The 14,956-nt window shown below is 38.7% G+C and overlaps 1 protein-coding gene across 1 annotated transcript in view; it reads left to right on the top strand.

Annotated features, from left to right (window-relative positions):
* LOC107716365 (ecto-NOX disulfide-thiol exchanger 2-like) overlaps positions 1–14,956 on the top strand; it is a 253,672-nt gene that overhangs the window by 227,429 nt on the left and 11,287 nt on the right. Inside the window, exons 14-15 of the mRNA XM_016522775.1 lie at positions 5,266–5,460; positions 8,734–8,836. Of these exons, the coding sequence (XP_016378261.1) occupies positions 5,266–5,460; positions 8,734–8,836 (298 nt within the window). The remainder of the gene's footprint in view (positions 1–5,265; positions 5,461–8,733; positions 8,837–14,956) is intronic.

The raw sequence follows: 14,956 nt of genomic DNA, 5'->3' as shown, positions 1-14,956 counted from the left end.
TTTATCACAACCCTGCTAAAAGTGCCAGTACGTGCGCTCATTGGCGCCCCTTCAGCTGGTGGCGCCCTAGGCGACCGCCTAGCTCGCCTATGCCTAGAAACGGCCCTGACTGCAGTTATAACTATAATTACATTATAATATTTATCTATTTATTGTTATACTGTGGAAGATTTTTATTAATCAAAATATGAATTATTCAAGCATAATCAATGTGAATATGACCATATATATTAATGAGTTATTCTGCTGTTATAGTCATGTATTTAACTGTGTGTGCTCAAATATGATGAGCTGCCATTAAGAGAAAGCATGAGATGATCTTGTGCTGACATGTGATGAACTGCTGAGACCTCTTTGTGTTCCTATTATGCTGTCATGAGGAGATATAGACTGGGGTCAAAAGTTAATAAGCAATAGTGGCCTGAATGATAAGTTTTGTTTATGAAACCTATATAAGAGTATGCAAAGACAGATGGGACAGATTCTCTGCAGAGTCTCTCAGCTTCATTATCTCAGATAATAAAGTCTATCTTCTGGCATCAAAGCCTCAAGACAAGAGGATGATCTCTCACAGAAGTGGCAGAAGCCACCACAATACCTTTAGAAAGTATAATGCAATAAAATACATGACAAACAAACCTTCAAATATTATAATGCATTTTAACTTTGGATACAGTTATTTATGAAATGTCATGTACCTTTATAATGAAGTACCGAGACTTCATTTAAAAACAAAAAATCGTAATTATTCCAATTTTTGACTGCAAGTGTACATTTTGTTCACCTCACTTAGACATAGTTTTTGTTTTAAGCCTAATTTTAGGTTGTTAAGATATTCTCACTGGAAAATGACCAAAAATACAGAAAAATAAAATATTTTTTTGCAGTGTTGAACTCCATGCAGAGCTGCTGGAGGTTTTTGAAGACACGGGCGGATGCTTGTTGGTGGTTTGGCACAAAAAGATCTGTGCCGGTAACCAAAAAGTTGTCGTTTCGAAACCAGCATGGTGTGATCCATGAGCCGTCACTCATCTGTGTGTTTACAGTCTCACACACCTACTGTTTCCTCACTCGCTGAAGACGGCCTTGTTGTGCGCAGGGAGTCCTGAGCCCAAACACCTCATTTCTACAGATCACCCAGGTCATCAATCACACACACGCACTATAATAAACACGAGATGTTGAACATGTGGAATGGAAATTTCATCTGCCCACATGGGCACAAGCTGTAGACGTCTCCCACCCATCAAGCACTTTCATATCTCTTTTATCAAGCGTTATTTTATCTTCTCTTGAAGACTGCCGCTATTTTTAGCTATCGTCCTCTGTTCTCCATTGTTCTTCACATAGAGATCTGAGGGTGATTTTCAGCTAGGTTTATTTTCCCAAACCGTGCATTCACACAATACAAACTCACACGGGCAGGGTTAAATCTGTCCCATGTTGTGTCTATTTTTGTACCTCTCTTTACTGTACCTATCAATAGAACACAAAGAGTCCTGGTCACCCTCGTCGTCCTCCTGTAAGCGCAGCACATGCAGATGTTCCACGCGGCTTTGACCTTGTCATGTGAGCGTTATTAGGCCATGAAGGAGACCCGTTCTGAGAGGAGTGTTTGTCTCAGTTGAAGGTGCGCGCTTGCTGCTAATGAGCCCTAATGGGATTCTGCATATTGAACATTGCTGTGGCATGAGATGAACTCGCTGCACGCGGAGCGATTTGTTCGAGTTAGTCTTCACTGATCTCCGGTGAGCGCGTGAAGACGGCATGTTATTCTGTCACATGAAGTGAAAAGCGCAGGCCATTTCTCCGAGTTGAATCGCTCTCAAATGGCATGCGAGGCTGCGGAGACGTTTTCGCTCCTGCACTCAGAGCGTGTTAAACTCACCCTCGGTCTGATTTATTCATGAGGAGCAGGCCATGAAAGCAAACAAAAAGGTTACATCACCACAGTTTATGTAGCTCAGATCGCTCCTGGCTTCTGAAAGCTGAGCAGGATCGGTAATGAGAAATCAGAGCAGTCTTCAGCACCTCGTGGCTTCTGATTTATTAGGCTTGTCAACAAATTAGCATGCTTGGAAACGTGGTATGAGAAATGTGTTACATAACGTGTTACCCGAGTAAATTGCTTTACGTCTGTTTTTGTTTTAGTTTTTTCCGAAAATGTCTATTTCTCTCATTTGAAAAAGAAAAATTGTGTTACATAAACTACTGTTGCTCACCAACACTACATTTATTGTTTTAAAAAAATACAATAAAAACAGTAATATAGTGACATTTTATCACCATTTAAAATAACTGTTTTCAATTTCAATATATTTTAATATGTAATTTATTCCTTTGATGCAAAGCTGAATTTTCAGCATTATTACTCCAGTCATCAGTGTCACATGATCCTTCAGAAATCATTTTAATATCCTAATTTGCTGCTCAAAACACATTTCTGATTATCAGTGTTGAAAAGAGTGGTGTTTTACATTATAATAATGGTGTATAATATTATAATAATTATTATATTAATACTATAGAAAGTTCAAAAGAACAGCATTTATTTGAAATAGAAATCTATTAGTTTACCATCTCGTATTATATTATATAAAATTATATTATATTATATTTGTATAGGTAATATAAAATGTAGATTTTTTTTTAATATATATATAATCAGAGCCTGTGTGAGTGTGTGTGTGTGTGAGTGTGTGTGTGTGAGAGAGTGTGTGTGTGTGTATCCAGCTTTGGATTTAATCAGTCCCTCACCTGAGCCACTACAGACATACAAACATCCTCAAGGCACAAAATCTATTTACTTGTCTCTGACCGAAACGCACGGCGTCCAAATATTTTCCCTCCCGTTTCTGAATGTCACTGGCACGGCAGCTCTGGAGGTCGGGGAACAGCTGTCATATCAGCTGCATACTGTTGAAATGTCTTTATGAGCTAGAGGTAATCAAATAAAGCCATATTCAACACAGTCATAACACCTGAGATTGAATTATCTGATAGCAAGACGTCCCAAACCCTGGTGAGCAGTCCAAAAACGGCATATTTGGGTATCGAAGTCTTTCTAGGTCAAGGACGTCTACATAATATCTGCTGCTATCTATCCATTAGCATTCCCATTCATCTCAATAGCAGTTAGCACAGGACCTCTGGAAGTGCGTGCAATCATATTAATTCAGACAAAACACGCATCTTTTTCTCAGTTTTGGCTTTTCATCCCCACTGAGATGGTGTTTTTGTCTAGCGAAAATGGAGGCTTTTGAAAAAGTAGTCCTAAGTGGATAAATTTGCATTGTAATGATGATTGTGAGAACAAGGTTCATGAAAACAACAACATGTTCAGTCATGTTCTTCATTCACAATCTTCATATTACATTCCTGCAAAGATGATAGAATATTTTCTCACAAATGCTGCCAGTTTCAAATATATCTGGATTAATGTGGATATAGCCTAACCTAACTTTAAAACAAACTCAGAAATCGCTTGTAAATTTCACAATTACAAAGAAACAGCAAGTAACACATTGAATTAAACATGCATTTTCTTGTAAAACATATTCCACTAAGTTTTATTAATAAGTACAACACTCCTTTTTTATAGTGTATATGACATGAGCCAGTGAAATTGCATCTGCCTTCTTTACTTCCATGTTTTTTATTTTAGTCACCCATGTTGCTTACAATCTACAATAATCAGCCCATCATTGAATTAAAATCATGTGAAATTGCAGTTCCACATGAATTCACTGGCCAACTGGCAAGTAACTGTGTTTTATTTACCCACCAAAGCCCATGTTAAATCTCATTTGGCGCTTAGTGAGTGTTCATTTTGGATCCTGCTTGCACCTAGCTGTGATGTCAAAGGCAGCAGACCTTGAAAATACATTTTATTTTTTTTTATATAATAAGTAAACAAAAATAATAATAATAAACTCCCTGGTTTAAAACCTCTGGTTTTAAAAGAACACTCAACAATTTCTATCTAATTTCTATTCAATTCCAGGGTTTGTTTCTTTCTTTCTTTTCTCCACTTTGCACTGAAATTTTTAATACATTTTCAGCTGGACACACAATGTTATACATGTATGAATTTTGAAATTTTCTGAAAAATTAATATATGTATCTGAACTTTTCTTCTAAAATGAGCATTTTTCTCAGGCTCTCATGTGTAGGTTTAGTAATTTCACTTTAATGGCAATGAATAGGTTCTTTAAGTTTTCTTTTCAATAACTGAACATAAATATAGAATATATATATATATATATATATATATATTCCCCCTTAAATACATCTTTTTTTTCTAACTAACTTTTCAAATTTCTTTATTTATATAAATGTATTTTAATGGATTTCTTCAATGGATTTCATCCTCCTACTCATGCTAATCCTGTCCATAATAGTCACAAAGAATTAAATTTTAAATGATCATCTTTCTGATAATATTTCACACTTAAATGTCTTGTCTTTTTTAAATTCTCACTGTTAATTGTCTCTCAACACTGTATTGAATTCTTGATGAATTCATGTTGACATGCACATTTGTGTTGTCACATTGGCGTGTTATGCTCGTGATGGTGTGGGTTCACGCAATCTTGAAGTGAGAGAAACACGCTCCTTGCATATAGTTTATGTGGATGAGCAGGCCCATGCAACAAATTCGAAAGGTTTTTCCTCAAAATCCGGACAGGAAATGCAAAACAATCCTGCGTTTGGTCCTCTTGAAGCGTTCAGGTGTTCAGTACGATCAGCGCAGCAGCAGACGCTAATGAAAACTAATGGCAGCTCTGCAGCTCCAGCCACTCGAGTGAGTGTTCATTTTGGATCCTGCTTGCACCTAGCTGTGATGTCAAAGGCAGCAGACCTTGAAAATACATTTCACGCTTTTAAGAGCCCTGTAAAAAAATACTGGGCACCGCTTGCATATGTTGCTTGCAAAAAAAAAACTACTTTAGAAAGTACTGTCCGTCAGTGCTTTTTGGGTCTAGCTGGGATAGATACTACATCAACTGCTCCATTCTAACCAGCCAAATCTTGACCTAATGGAACAGGTATTGCTAGGTTTCAAGCGAAAGCAATAGCTATTCAGACATCCTAACATTCAGTTTAATGAAGCAGCCCAAAGCGTGTTGGTGCTCAGCGTGTGTTATCTTTAAATACTGATGAACTGATCTGCGTGCGACGTCAAGGCTGTTGAGCTTCTTATAACGCTCGTCTCTCGTTATGTGTTTTTAATGTCGTCGTTTTTCCTTTGTGCCGTTTCTCTAGCAACTGCTCAAGCTTCGCGAGGATCTGAAACAGAGAGAGACGGAGCTGGAGAAGAACTCGGAGGAAAAACAACAGCTCGAAAGCCAGATCCAGAGTCTGAAAGATCGGATTCAAGCTTTCCCCACATCACACGCTCTGCCCGTGAGTTACAGACGGCTCTCTGTCTGTGCTTGTGTTCTTTTAACTCTGTGTTCTGTCTGGTGAGGAGATGAGATGAGACGAGACGAGACGGCTGTCAGTTTGAGGACGGCGTGTATTAATGAGTCTGTCCTGCTGAACGCTCTCCAGGGATTCAGATCAGAACGGGAATATCATCATTCAGAGCAGGAGAAATGTCTGCATGTTGTACAGGTTTGATTGGCACTCTGCGGTGGAATTTATCTCGGCACCACTGATCCATGCTGAAGGAGGGTTCGAGGCATCAGCGTGTGCATTGATGAATCACCTGAGACAGACTCATTAATGGAAGAAATGAAAATCAATTTTAACGCAGCCGTTCCTCCTATAGATCTGTGCCCATCCATCGCTTGCGAGAGCAGTTTATTGTTTTCTGCTGGATGAATGTGTTGTGTGTGTCATACATCAGTCTGTATGTGTGCGTCTCAGTGTTTGCTCTTCCGTCTCTTGCTGTGATAAACGTCATTAATATTTCTTCTAGAATCCTAGAATATCTGTCGTAGAGTTTTGTGCGCCGTCCCGAATTCACTCACTGCATTAAAAAGTAGTAAACCACGAGAGGCCTTTTACTTAACAGAAATACGATAAAAGATGCAAATATTCAGTCAATAATAACAGTTTATTATTAGTATTATTAGTACAACAGCTCGAAAGCCAGATCCAGAGTCTGAAAGATCGGATTCAAGCTTTCCCCACATCACACGCTCTGCCCGTGAGTTACAGACGGCTCTCTGTCTGTGCTTGTGTTCTTTTAACTCTGTGTTCTGTCGGGTGAGGAGATGAGATGAGACGAGACGAGACGGCTGTCAGTTTGAGGACGGCGTGTATTAATGAGTCTGTCCTGCTGAACGCTCTCCAGGGATTCAGATCAGAACGGGAATATCTGATTCCCTGCACTCTAATTAAAGGAACATGAGCTCAGGATGAGTCTCGGTGTTCAAAACGATGAAAAGCAGTGTGAAATTCTTGCATTAGACTCCCCTGTTTACAAGCACGCAGACATTTGAGTGCTTTTATATTAATGCATAAACATAACAGGCATAATTTCAGAGATAAGATGGCAATGATGCAGTGGGGATGTTTGGGAAATAATGCAGGTACTGTGTTTAAAACAGTGGTTCTTGACATTTTGGATTTGAAGTCTATCTATCTATCTATACTGATACAAACCTCTGGTACTCCCATTGTAATAGACATCTTCTAGAATCCTAGAATATCTGTCGTAGAGTTTTGTGCGCCGTCCCGAATTCACTCACTGCATTAAAAAGCAGTAAACCACGAGAGGCCTTTTACTTAACAGAAATACGATAAAAGATGCAAATATTCAGTCAATAATAACAGTTTATTATTAGTATTATTAGTTTATTGTGTATTAGGATCCCCTTGAAACAATGTATTATTATTATTATTATTATTAAATATTTATATATTTATTTTTTTGTGTATTAGGACCCCCTTGAAACAACTTACTATTGTTATTGTTATTAATTAAATATTTATGTATTTATTTTTGTGTACTTGGACCCCCTTGAAACTAATTATTGTTGTTATTGTTGTTAGTTATATATTTATTTATTATTTTTTTGTGTACTAGGACCCCCTTGAATATGAGATGATGCATCTCAAGGGGTTTTTCATAAAGAATACAATTTGTTACCATTTATTTAGTAATTAAAAAAATATGTATTAATTACAAGAATCAAAATATTTATTATTTTATATTTTATTTGAATTTAATTATACAAATATAGAATTCCACCAATGTGGTCACGGGTGTACATACTGTGTATTGGCTATTTCAAAATAGCTTTAAATGGGATTCATCTAATCATATTTAGAGCTGAAGCAATCCGCTTTATAATACAAAGCGTTTACATTTTCTGTAGAAAATGTAATTGGTGTTTGGCCCTTTAAAACTTGCTGTTGGCCAGACAATATTTTCATGATTTTTTATTATATTCTGGCGCCCCCAGGGCACTCTGTATAAGCAATCCGCTTTATAATACAAAGCGTTTACATTTTCTGTAGAAAATGTAATTGGTGTTTGGCCCTTTAAAACTTGCTGTTGGCCAGACAATATTTTCATGATTTTTTATTATATTCTGGCGCCCCCAGGGCACTCTGTATGCTGCCACGAGTCCAAAAAAAAGCCAGACAGAGCCTTTAATATTCTGGTATCTAGATATGGCTTAGGTCTTTCATGGGATTTCTTCACCTGTTTTATCACAGCATGCCGAAAATTGCAAATCAGATCACTTAGAAAAGTAATAGCGCGCCTCTCCTCGACAAGCCGCGTGATTTGAGATAGCGTTCATGTATGTAGCCCAGATGGTGCTAATCCAAAGTTTAATACATGGATTTGAGGTTTGTTCAAATCCCTAACCATAAGCATGAGCAATAACAATAGTGATGGCAAACGCCACTAAATATTGCGTCAGCATCAGATTGCGTTACTAATCTCAGCCGAGCGGCTTGAAATGGCTGCCTTCACTCTGCATTTACGCTGCGCTTCATTAGAGTTTCATTGAGCAGGACGAATGCTTTGGAGCTTTGCTGCTTATTTGGCATTTAGAGAAATCCATTTGCAAACGTGACCTTCGGCTCTCGGTGTGTCAGGCCTGTGATTCTGCTCCCTGCCCCGCGGTGTGTCCCGTGTCCTTTAGTTTCCCCGTGTGAACGTGTGTGAGCACAAAAAAAATTACCCTTATGACTGGTTTTGTGGTCCAGGGTCACATTTTTTTATTTTAATACATTTTTTTATTTTTTTTATTTTAGATATTAAAAAATTTGCTGTTTGTTTAATGGTAGAAAATAACAAAATCACAGCTACTGACGTGGTTGCAAAAATTGCAAACCATATAGAAAATAATTAGAAAATAAAAAAGGATCATGTAATGTTGGTTTGACTAAAAGTTAAGCACCTCCTGTCTCGGACCATTTATAGAAGAAAAAAAGTTTCTATTTTGCACCCTATTCGTGGAACGTGTCTATTATTCTGTTCCAGCCTTTTGTTCCTTCCACTCTGCTGCTCTTTCTCTCTACATTTTCCTTCCTGTGCATCACCCTACACCCTGTTCCTGTCCCATTTCCCCTCCTCCATCCTCTCGCAGAACATGACAGATCATTACAGGCCAATCGAGTGCAGGAGAACTTTATTTGTCACGGGATAAATCACTCTGACACAACTGGGCGAGGAGATTTCAGCCCATCAGAGGGCCGGGGTAATGAGGGAGGGGCAGAGGGCCGTGAGAAGAAAACAACTTTCTCTTGTGTTGTTATTTCCTGCTGTAGGAGGCGGCGGCGGCCGTGGTGTCCTGCAGCCAGGAGAAGGAGAGCCTCCCGGAGAAAGGGCCTCCCAGCCCGGTGAAGTCAGAGAGAGAGGCCCTGCTCGTGGGTAAGCGTCAAGGGGCAACTGAGAGCACTTTTCACACTTTATCTCATCAGACACAAGACTGTAAAAAAAAAACCTCTTCTCATTATTTTCATCATCCACAGCTATGTCTTCTAGGGTGCAGGTGTTAATTTCCTGGCCAAATGAGTCACCTCGGATGCTTTTTAATGAGGAACTTTAACATGTCATCCGCAGCACAGCTGTGAGAGAGAGGCTGCCAAAATCCATGGCCAAAAACAGCCAGAAAGGAAGACATAATTGACTCTGGACGCTTGGATTATTAAAAACGAATGCACACCCTGAGGTGGCACCGAGTCCACAAAGTGGTGATGGTTTTCAAAAATTCAGTGATCCCGAGTCACTTATCACATGAACATTTGCTTATGCCAAAAACATTTTCAGGTTTCCAGAATGAGAAACTGATTGTCATGGCATAAGAGAGAGATGTAATCCAGATGTGGATGTGTGTGATGAAGAACACGCAGCACTCTCTGCATGTGTAATAGGCTTGGCACAGCATGTTCGCCAGGGTTTTATTTGTATTTTATTTGGCTTATTTGCCAGTCCAGTGACCGGAAAGAGTGCTGACCGAGCTGATGTCCGGCACATTGCTCTCTGATGAAGAAAGCAGCTTCAGTAAGCTCTAGTGGAGTGGATGCTCCTCCGTCAGTCTCTTTCTTTCCATCAGATCTGTTTGAGCTCATGTTGTGTTTGAGGAGGAGCTAAAGGAGAAGAGACCATGCTCGCATCCAGACATAACGCGGTCACAATGCGATTCAATGCGTTCTTGTGGCAAATCAAATGTGTTTTTGAAAGCAGAGAGGAGCCAGAGCACACGACAGCATCTGAGCTCTTCAAATCGTCCAGCACAGGCGGTTTGATGTCCTTCACTCACTGCGTTCCTCTGAGGTCTATGTCAGTGCTAATGCCACAGTATAGTCAGGCTAATAAATGGAGGTTAAATAAGGCTTACTGTATCATATTTGATACGCATATTTCTAAGGGCTCGAAATGATCAAAACTTTGATAAAAATCCTGTTGCACACAATGTGCTACAAGATTGTCTTCTAATTGGTAGTTTATACTTTAGCAAGTTTTTTTTAGTATAATTGTAAAAATGTCCACCTTCAGGTCGTGAGACGTGTTTTTGCTGTGAAATCTTTCATGTATTTATAAAGTGAACGTAAGAATAACTTTGATATTGTTAGTAGTATTTCAACTAACTGGACTGACACAGCTTAGGTTTATGTGATTATCCATGCATTATTTTTTTAAATAGAAAAATAACATTCAAATGCGAGTATCAAATATGATCCTCAGGCTCATGTACAGTATTTGTTTATCTCTCATCATCGTTGTATTGCATTGCATTATATGTTTTGCCCCCCATAATGAAAACGATAGAGATTTGATGATAAAACTAAGCATTCAAACATCATCTTTCTAAGACATTATTGGGAGGCAAAGAGTGACATTTGCATTGTGTAAGTAGTCTGCTGTTCTGTTACAAAGATCACATTGCTTTACTTTACAAACTATCTTATTTTTGGCTATAAAAATATTAGCAGCTGCACCAAATTGTATATTTTGCTCAGTTATGGCCTCTGAATAAAATTGAGGTATTTTCTTTTTCCTTATGAGCTCCATATCACTAGCCATAAAAGCCTGATGTATCAAATAATTTTTGTTACATAAGAACATAGATTAGTGTAAATTGAATAATAAAAAAAGACTGATTACCCCTTGGTTAACTGTAGACAGTGTCTTAACATAGAGGCTAGGTTTATGCAACTGGCCCCTGGGCTTCCTCTATTGACCTCTATCCATCATGGTCTCCTAATAATCCCCACTTAATTGGCTACATCAGTCTCTGCTGGAGCCTCCACTGATAGGTGCTGTGTTTGTGGATCCTGAAAAACTATATAAATGTAAAGAATTTCTATTTGCTCCAAGCCTGTTTAACTTCAAGATTTAACTTTAAGATACTGTGGCCACGAATTAAGAATTTGTTCCCATAAGGAAATAAATGAATGAAATGTGGCCACAAATGATTAATTCGTCGTATCTATATATTCTCCTATATGTCATGTGCAAGGCTCTACATTTGACTCTTGCACTATTTTCCACTTATTCTCAAGCAATGTGATAGTCATCGTATATATGCAAATGACAACTGAATATAGCGCGCAAGTCATATGAGCTCCTTTTATGATGCTTTCTGTCATTTTTGGAGGTTTACAGCATCTGTTCACTGCTGATTTTCCAGTCTCTGCTTAACTTCTCATTTTGTTTTAACTGGAAAAAAAGCAAATCACACAGGTTTGAATGACATGAGGTAGAGTAAATAATGGCAGATTTTAATTTTTGGATGAAGTAGCCAGCACAGCTGCCAGTTTAGGGTGTTTGTTTAAGCACATACAGCATTATATCTTCTAGCAGACATGCATGAATTAATAAAACATTGTGTTACGTTATAAAAGCTCCATTTTCTTTCACGTAACAGTGTTTGGCTTTGGATCAATGTGTGCAAGTGGAAAGACATGGTAATCCAAACACACGGAAATTAAACCATGTATAATATATAAACTATATATCTATAGTCCATCAAGACTAATGGAATATTGACTGTGCGGCACCTGTGCGCTTCTCTCTGGAGAGCTGCTTTGCTTTCCTGATCAGAACATAATGCGTTCAGAATAATTGAGTTATCAGCGCGCACCTATCACATTCAAACCAGAAGTGCTAATAGCAGCCGTTATTGTTATATTCCATATGTTTGAGTGTGTGAATGAAGCACTCAGAAGGCCGAAGAACAGCCTTGATTACGCCAAACCTTATGAGCTCCATATCACTAGCCATAAAAGCCTGATGTATCAAATAATTTTTGTTACATAAGAACATAGATTAGTGTAAATTGAATAATAAAAAAAGACTGATTACCCCTTGGTTAACTGTAGACAGTGTCTTAACATAGAGGCTAGGTTTATGCAACTGGCCCCTGGGCTTCCTCTATTGACCTCTATCCATCATGGTCTCCTAATAATCCCCACTTAATTGGCTACATCAGTCTCTGCTGGAGCCTCCACTGATAGGTGCTGTGTTTGTGGATCCTGAAAAACTATATAAATGTAAAGAATTTCTATTTGCTCCAAGCCTGTTTAACTTCAAGATTTAACTTTAAGATACTGTGGCCACGAATTAAGAATTTGTTCCCATAAGGAAATAAATGAATGAAATGTGGCCACAAATGATTAATTCGTCGTATCTATATATTCTCCTATATGTCATGTGCAAGGCTCTACATTTGACTCTTGCACTATTTTCCACTTATTCTCAAGCAATGTGATAGTCATCGTATATATGCAAATGACAACTGAATATAGCGCGCAAGTCATATGAGCTCCTTTTATGATGCTTTCTGTCATTTTTGGAGGTTTACAGCATCTGTTCACTGCTGATTTTCCAGTCTCTGCTTAACTTCTCATTTTGTTTTAACTGGAAAAAAAGCAAATCACACAGGTTTGAATGACATGAGGTAGAGTAAATAATGGCAGATTTTAATTTTTGGATGAAGTAGCCAGCACAGCTGCCAGTTTAGGGTGTTTGTTTAAGCACATACAGCATTATATCTTCTAGCAGACATGCATGAATTAATAAAACATTGTGTTACGTTATAAAAGCTCCATTTTCTTTCACGTAACAGTGTTTGCAAGTGGAAAGACATGGTAATCCAAACACACGGAAATTAAACCATGTATAATATATAAACTATATATCTATAGTCCATCAAGACTAATGGAATATTGACTGTGCGGCACCTGTGCGCTTCTCTCTGGAGAGCTGCTTTGCTTTCCTGATCAGAACATAATGCGTTCAGAATAATTGAGTTATCAGCGCGCACCTATCACATTCAAACCAGAAGTGCTAATAGCAGCCGTTATTGTTATATTCCATATGTTTGAGTGTGTGAATGAAGCACTCAGAAGGCCGAAGAACAGCCTTGATTACGCCAAACAGCATCAAAACTGTAATTAAACACTCATAATCATTTAGAAAGTTCAAGAGGCAGAGTTAGCCAATGAGGACATCCACTTGAGGGAAAACAACTCAAGTACTTGGAATCATTTGCGAATCGGCGCTTGGAAATATCAATTGCTGATGCAGTAGCGCTCTGCTCCAAAACCAAGTGAGCTGCCTACTTAGACAGCATTTTAGGGCGTCATAGGCACGCTCTCAAGTCAAGAATTATTCTGTCTTCTACCTCATTTGGGCTGAGATCTGAGGTAGCGTTGTATTATATGTAGAGCAAGCAATGGCAAAATGCAACAAGAATAAATTTATCCAATGTGTATGAAATGTCAATAATTATGATGTTTTGTAAAATAGTAAGTTTTGAATGGATTTCATTGCTAATTTCTATTATTACATGAAGAAACTTTATATAAATAACTAATGTTCATGTAAAACTAGGGGTTGAACGACTTCTGATTTTTTTAAAGTCGACTTTTATGTGATGAAAGTCGAGTCGAAGTCGACTAGTCACTGATGACGTCATTAATGAACAAATAAGTCTGGAGCTGTGACAAACACCTTGTGCACAGCTATGGCATATGACACAGCGCTGCCCACATGGCTATTGCTCCTATAACAGCTCATTTTTATCAATTCTTTTGTCTTTGGGTCATTATATTTTTCACAGATTTCTGCTCGTTCTAAATCAGATGCAGATAAAGTAGCACAGTAAAGATTACATTAATATGAATGCATTAGTGAGAGCGATTGCGTTTCTGAATTAATTCTACCTGGCAGCGTCTCTCTACTAGTAGTGAAGCTGTGGGATTTAGTTATTAAGAAATATATGCTTGAACTTTTCAGTTTCTAAGCTATTTTATTGAGAAATCACAGAACAGTGTTGACAATGCATTTGATTCTGAATGATTCTGTGTGCGCGCGAGATGTACGCGCTACTGTCTGTAATGTGTGTGCGTTACAGTGCAGCAGCGCATTAGATTAGAACGGCGATTAACTTACCTGTACAATAAGCTGTTTAAAACGTGCATTCTCCTGTTCGATTTCGAGCATCCAGTAACATAATCACACGTCTTGTGGAGCGCTTTCAGAGTATGCATTTATTTGTCATTTTAACTGTTTGGAAACGGAGCGTAAATGTGGAAGTCCTTCAAAGATTTCTTATCCTGTTGCGCCCTCTATAGGACCAGCGACTAGTCGAAGTCAAGCTTAAAGAGTCATGGCAGAGCACTGAAGTCGATTAGTCGGTGCAACCCCTATGTAAAACATAACCTAAACAGTTCTATGTAAATTCATTAATAACATATTTATATTTAACATTTTTACAAGATGTAATATTGGTCTTGGGTGTCCCCAGAAAGTGTCTGAAGTTTCAGCCCAAAATACTTAAATGCAAATGAGCTGCATATTCCCGCCCCATCTCCAGAAGAGGAGTAGCGTATATGTCTCTCTGCATTGCACATCTACAGCAATAAACAGCCGGTAGAAGCAACATAACTGAGAGGAGAGAACCAGTGTTCAGCCGTATATATGGCAAGCCAAATGCACTAAAAGTGGGACGAAACAGTGTGATGTTACAGAACTAATCTCACAAGCGCTGCGCTAATCAGTTAAAAAAATGTGTTAAAAAACACAAATACGGTTAAAACACTAAGAACTATAACGACATGACATTCACAAAGGAGTCTGGAGTGATACACGTATTTAGGTAGATTTTGAGGCGCATTACCTTGAAAAATGAAAGTAATCCACAGCGTCCTCAGCAGCTCAGATGTTGGGAGAAGATGAAGACTCTTATGTTCAGTCTTACGCCCGTTTCACACCGCACGCGTGAGCAGAGGCAGCGCAGAAGCGGCGCGTATGCAGAGCGGGAGCAGCATGCGCCCATTGTGCTTTCACACTGGCAGCGTTTGTCGCGCAGCTGAACCGCGGCTTGTGTACTGCAAATACAGACGAGTATCGTTCATTCGGTCACGCTTTTCAGGTGTTCTCCGACAACTGTCTGTCATGTGCTTTGATATGGGCAGCATGCTGTGATGCGGCCGTGTTCCCCTCTGTCACGTGCATATAACATGCTGTACATATAGTTTACAT

Source organism: Sinocyclocheilus rhinocerous, unplaced genomic scaffold (assembly GCF_001515625.1).
Source record: "Sinocyclocheilus rhinocerous isolate Xijiao unplaced genomic scaffold, SAMN03320098_v1.1 scaffold89, whole genome shotgun sequence".
Classification (NCBI taxonomy): Eukaryota; Metazoa; Chordata; class Actinopteri; order Cypriniformes; family Cyprinidae; genus Sinocyclocheilus; species Sinocyclocheilus rhinocerous.
The sequence above is the reverse complement of the archived record's forward strand: the minus strand, read 5'-3'. Positions and strand labels throughout refer to the sequence as shown.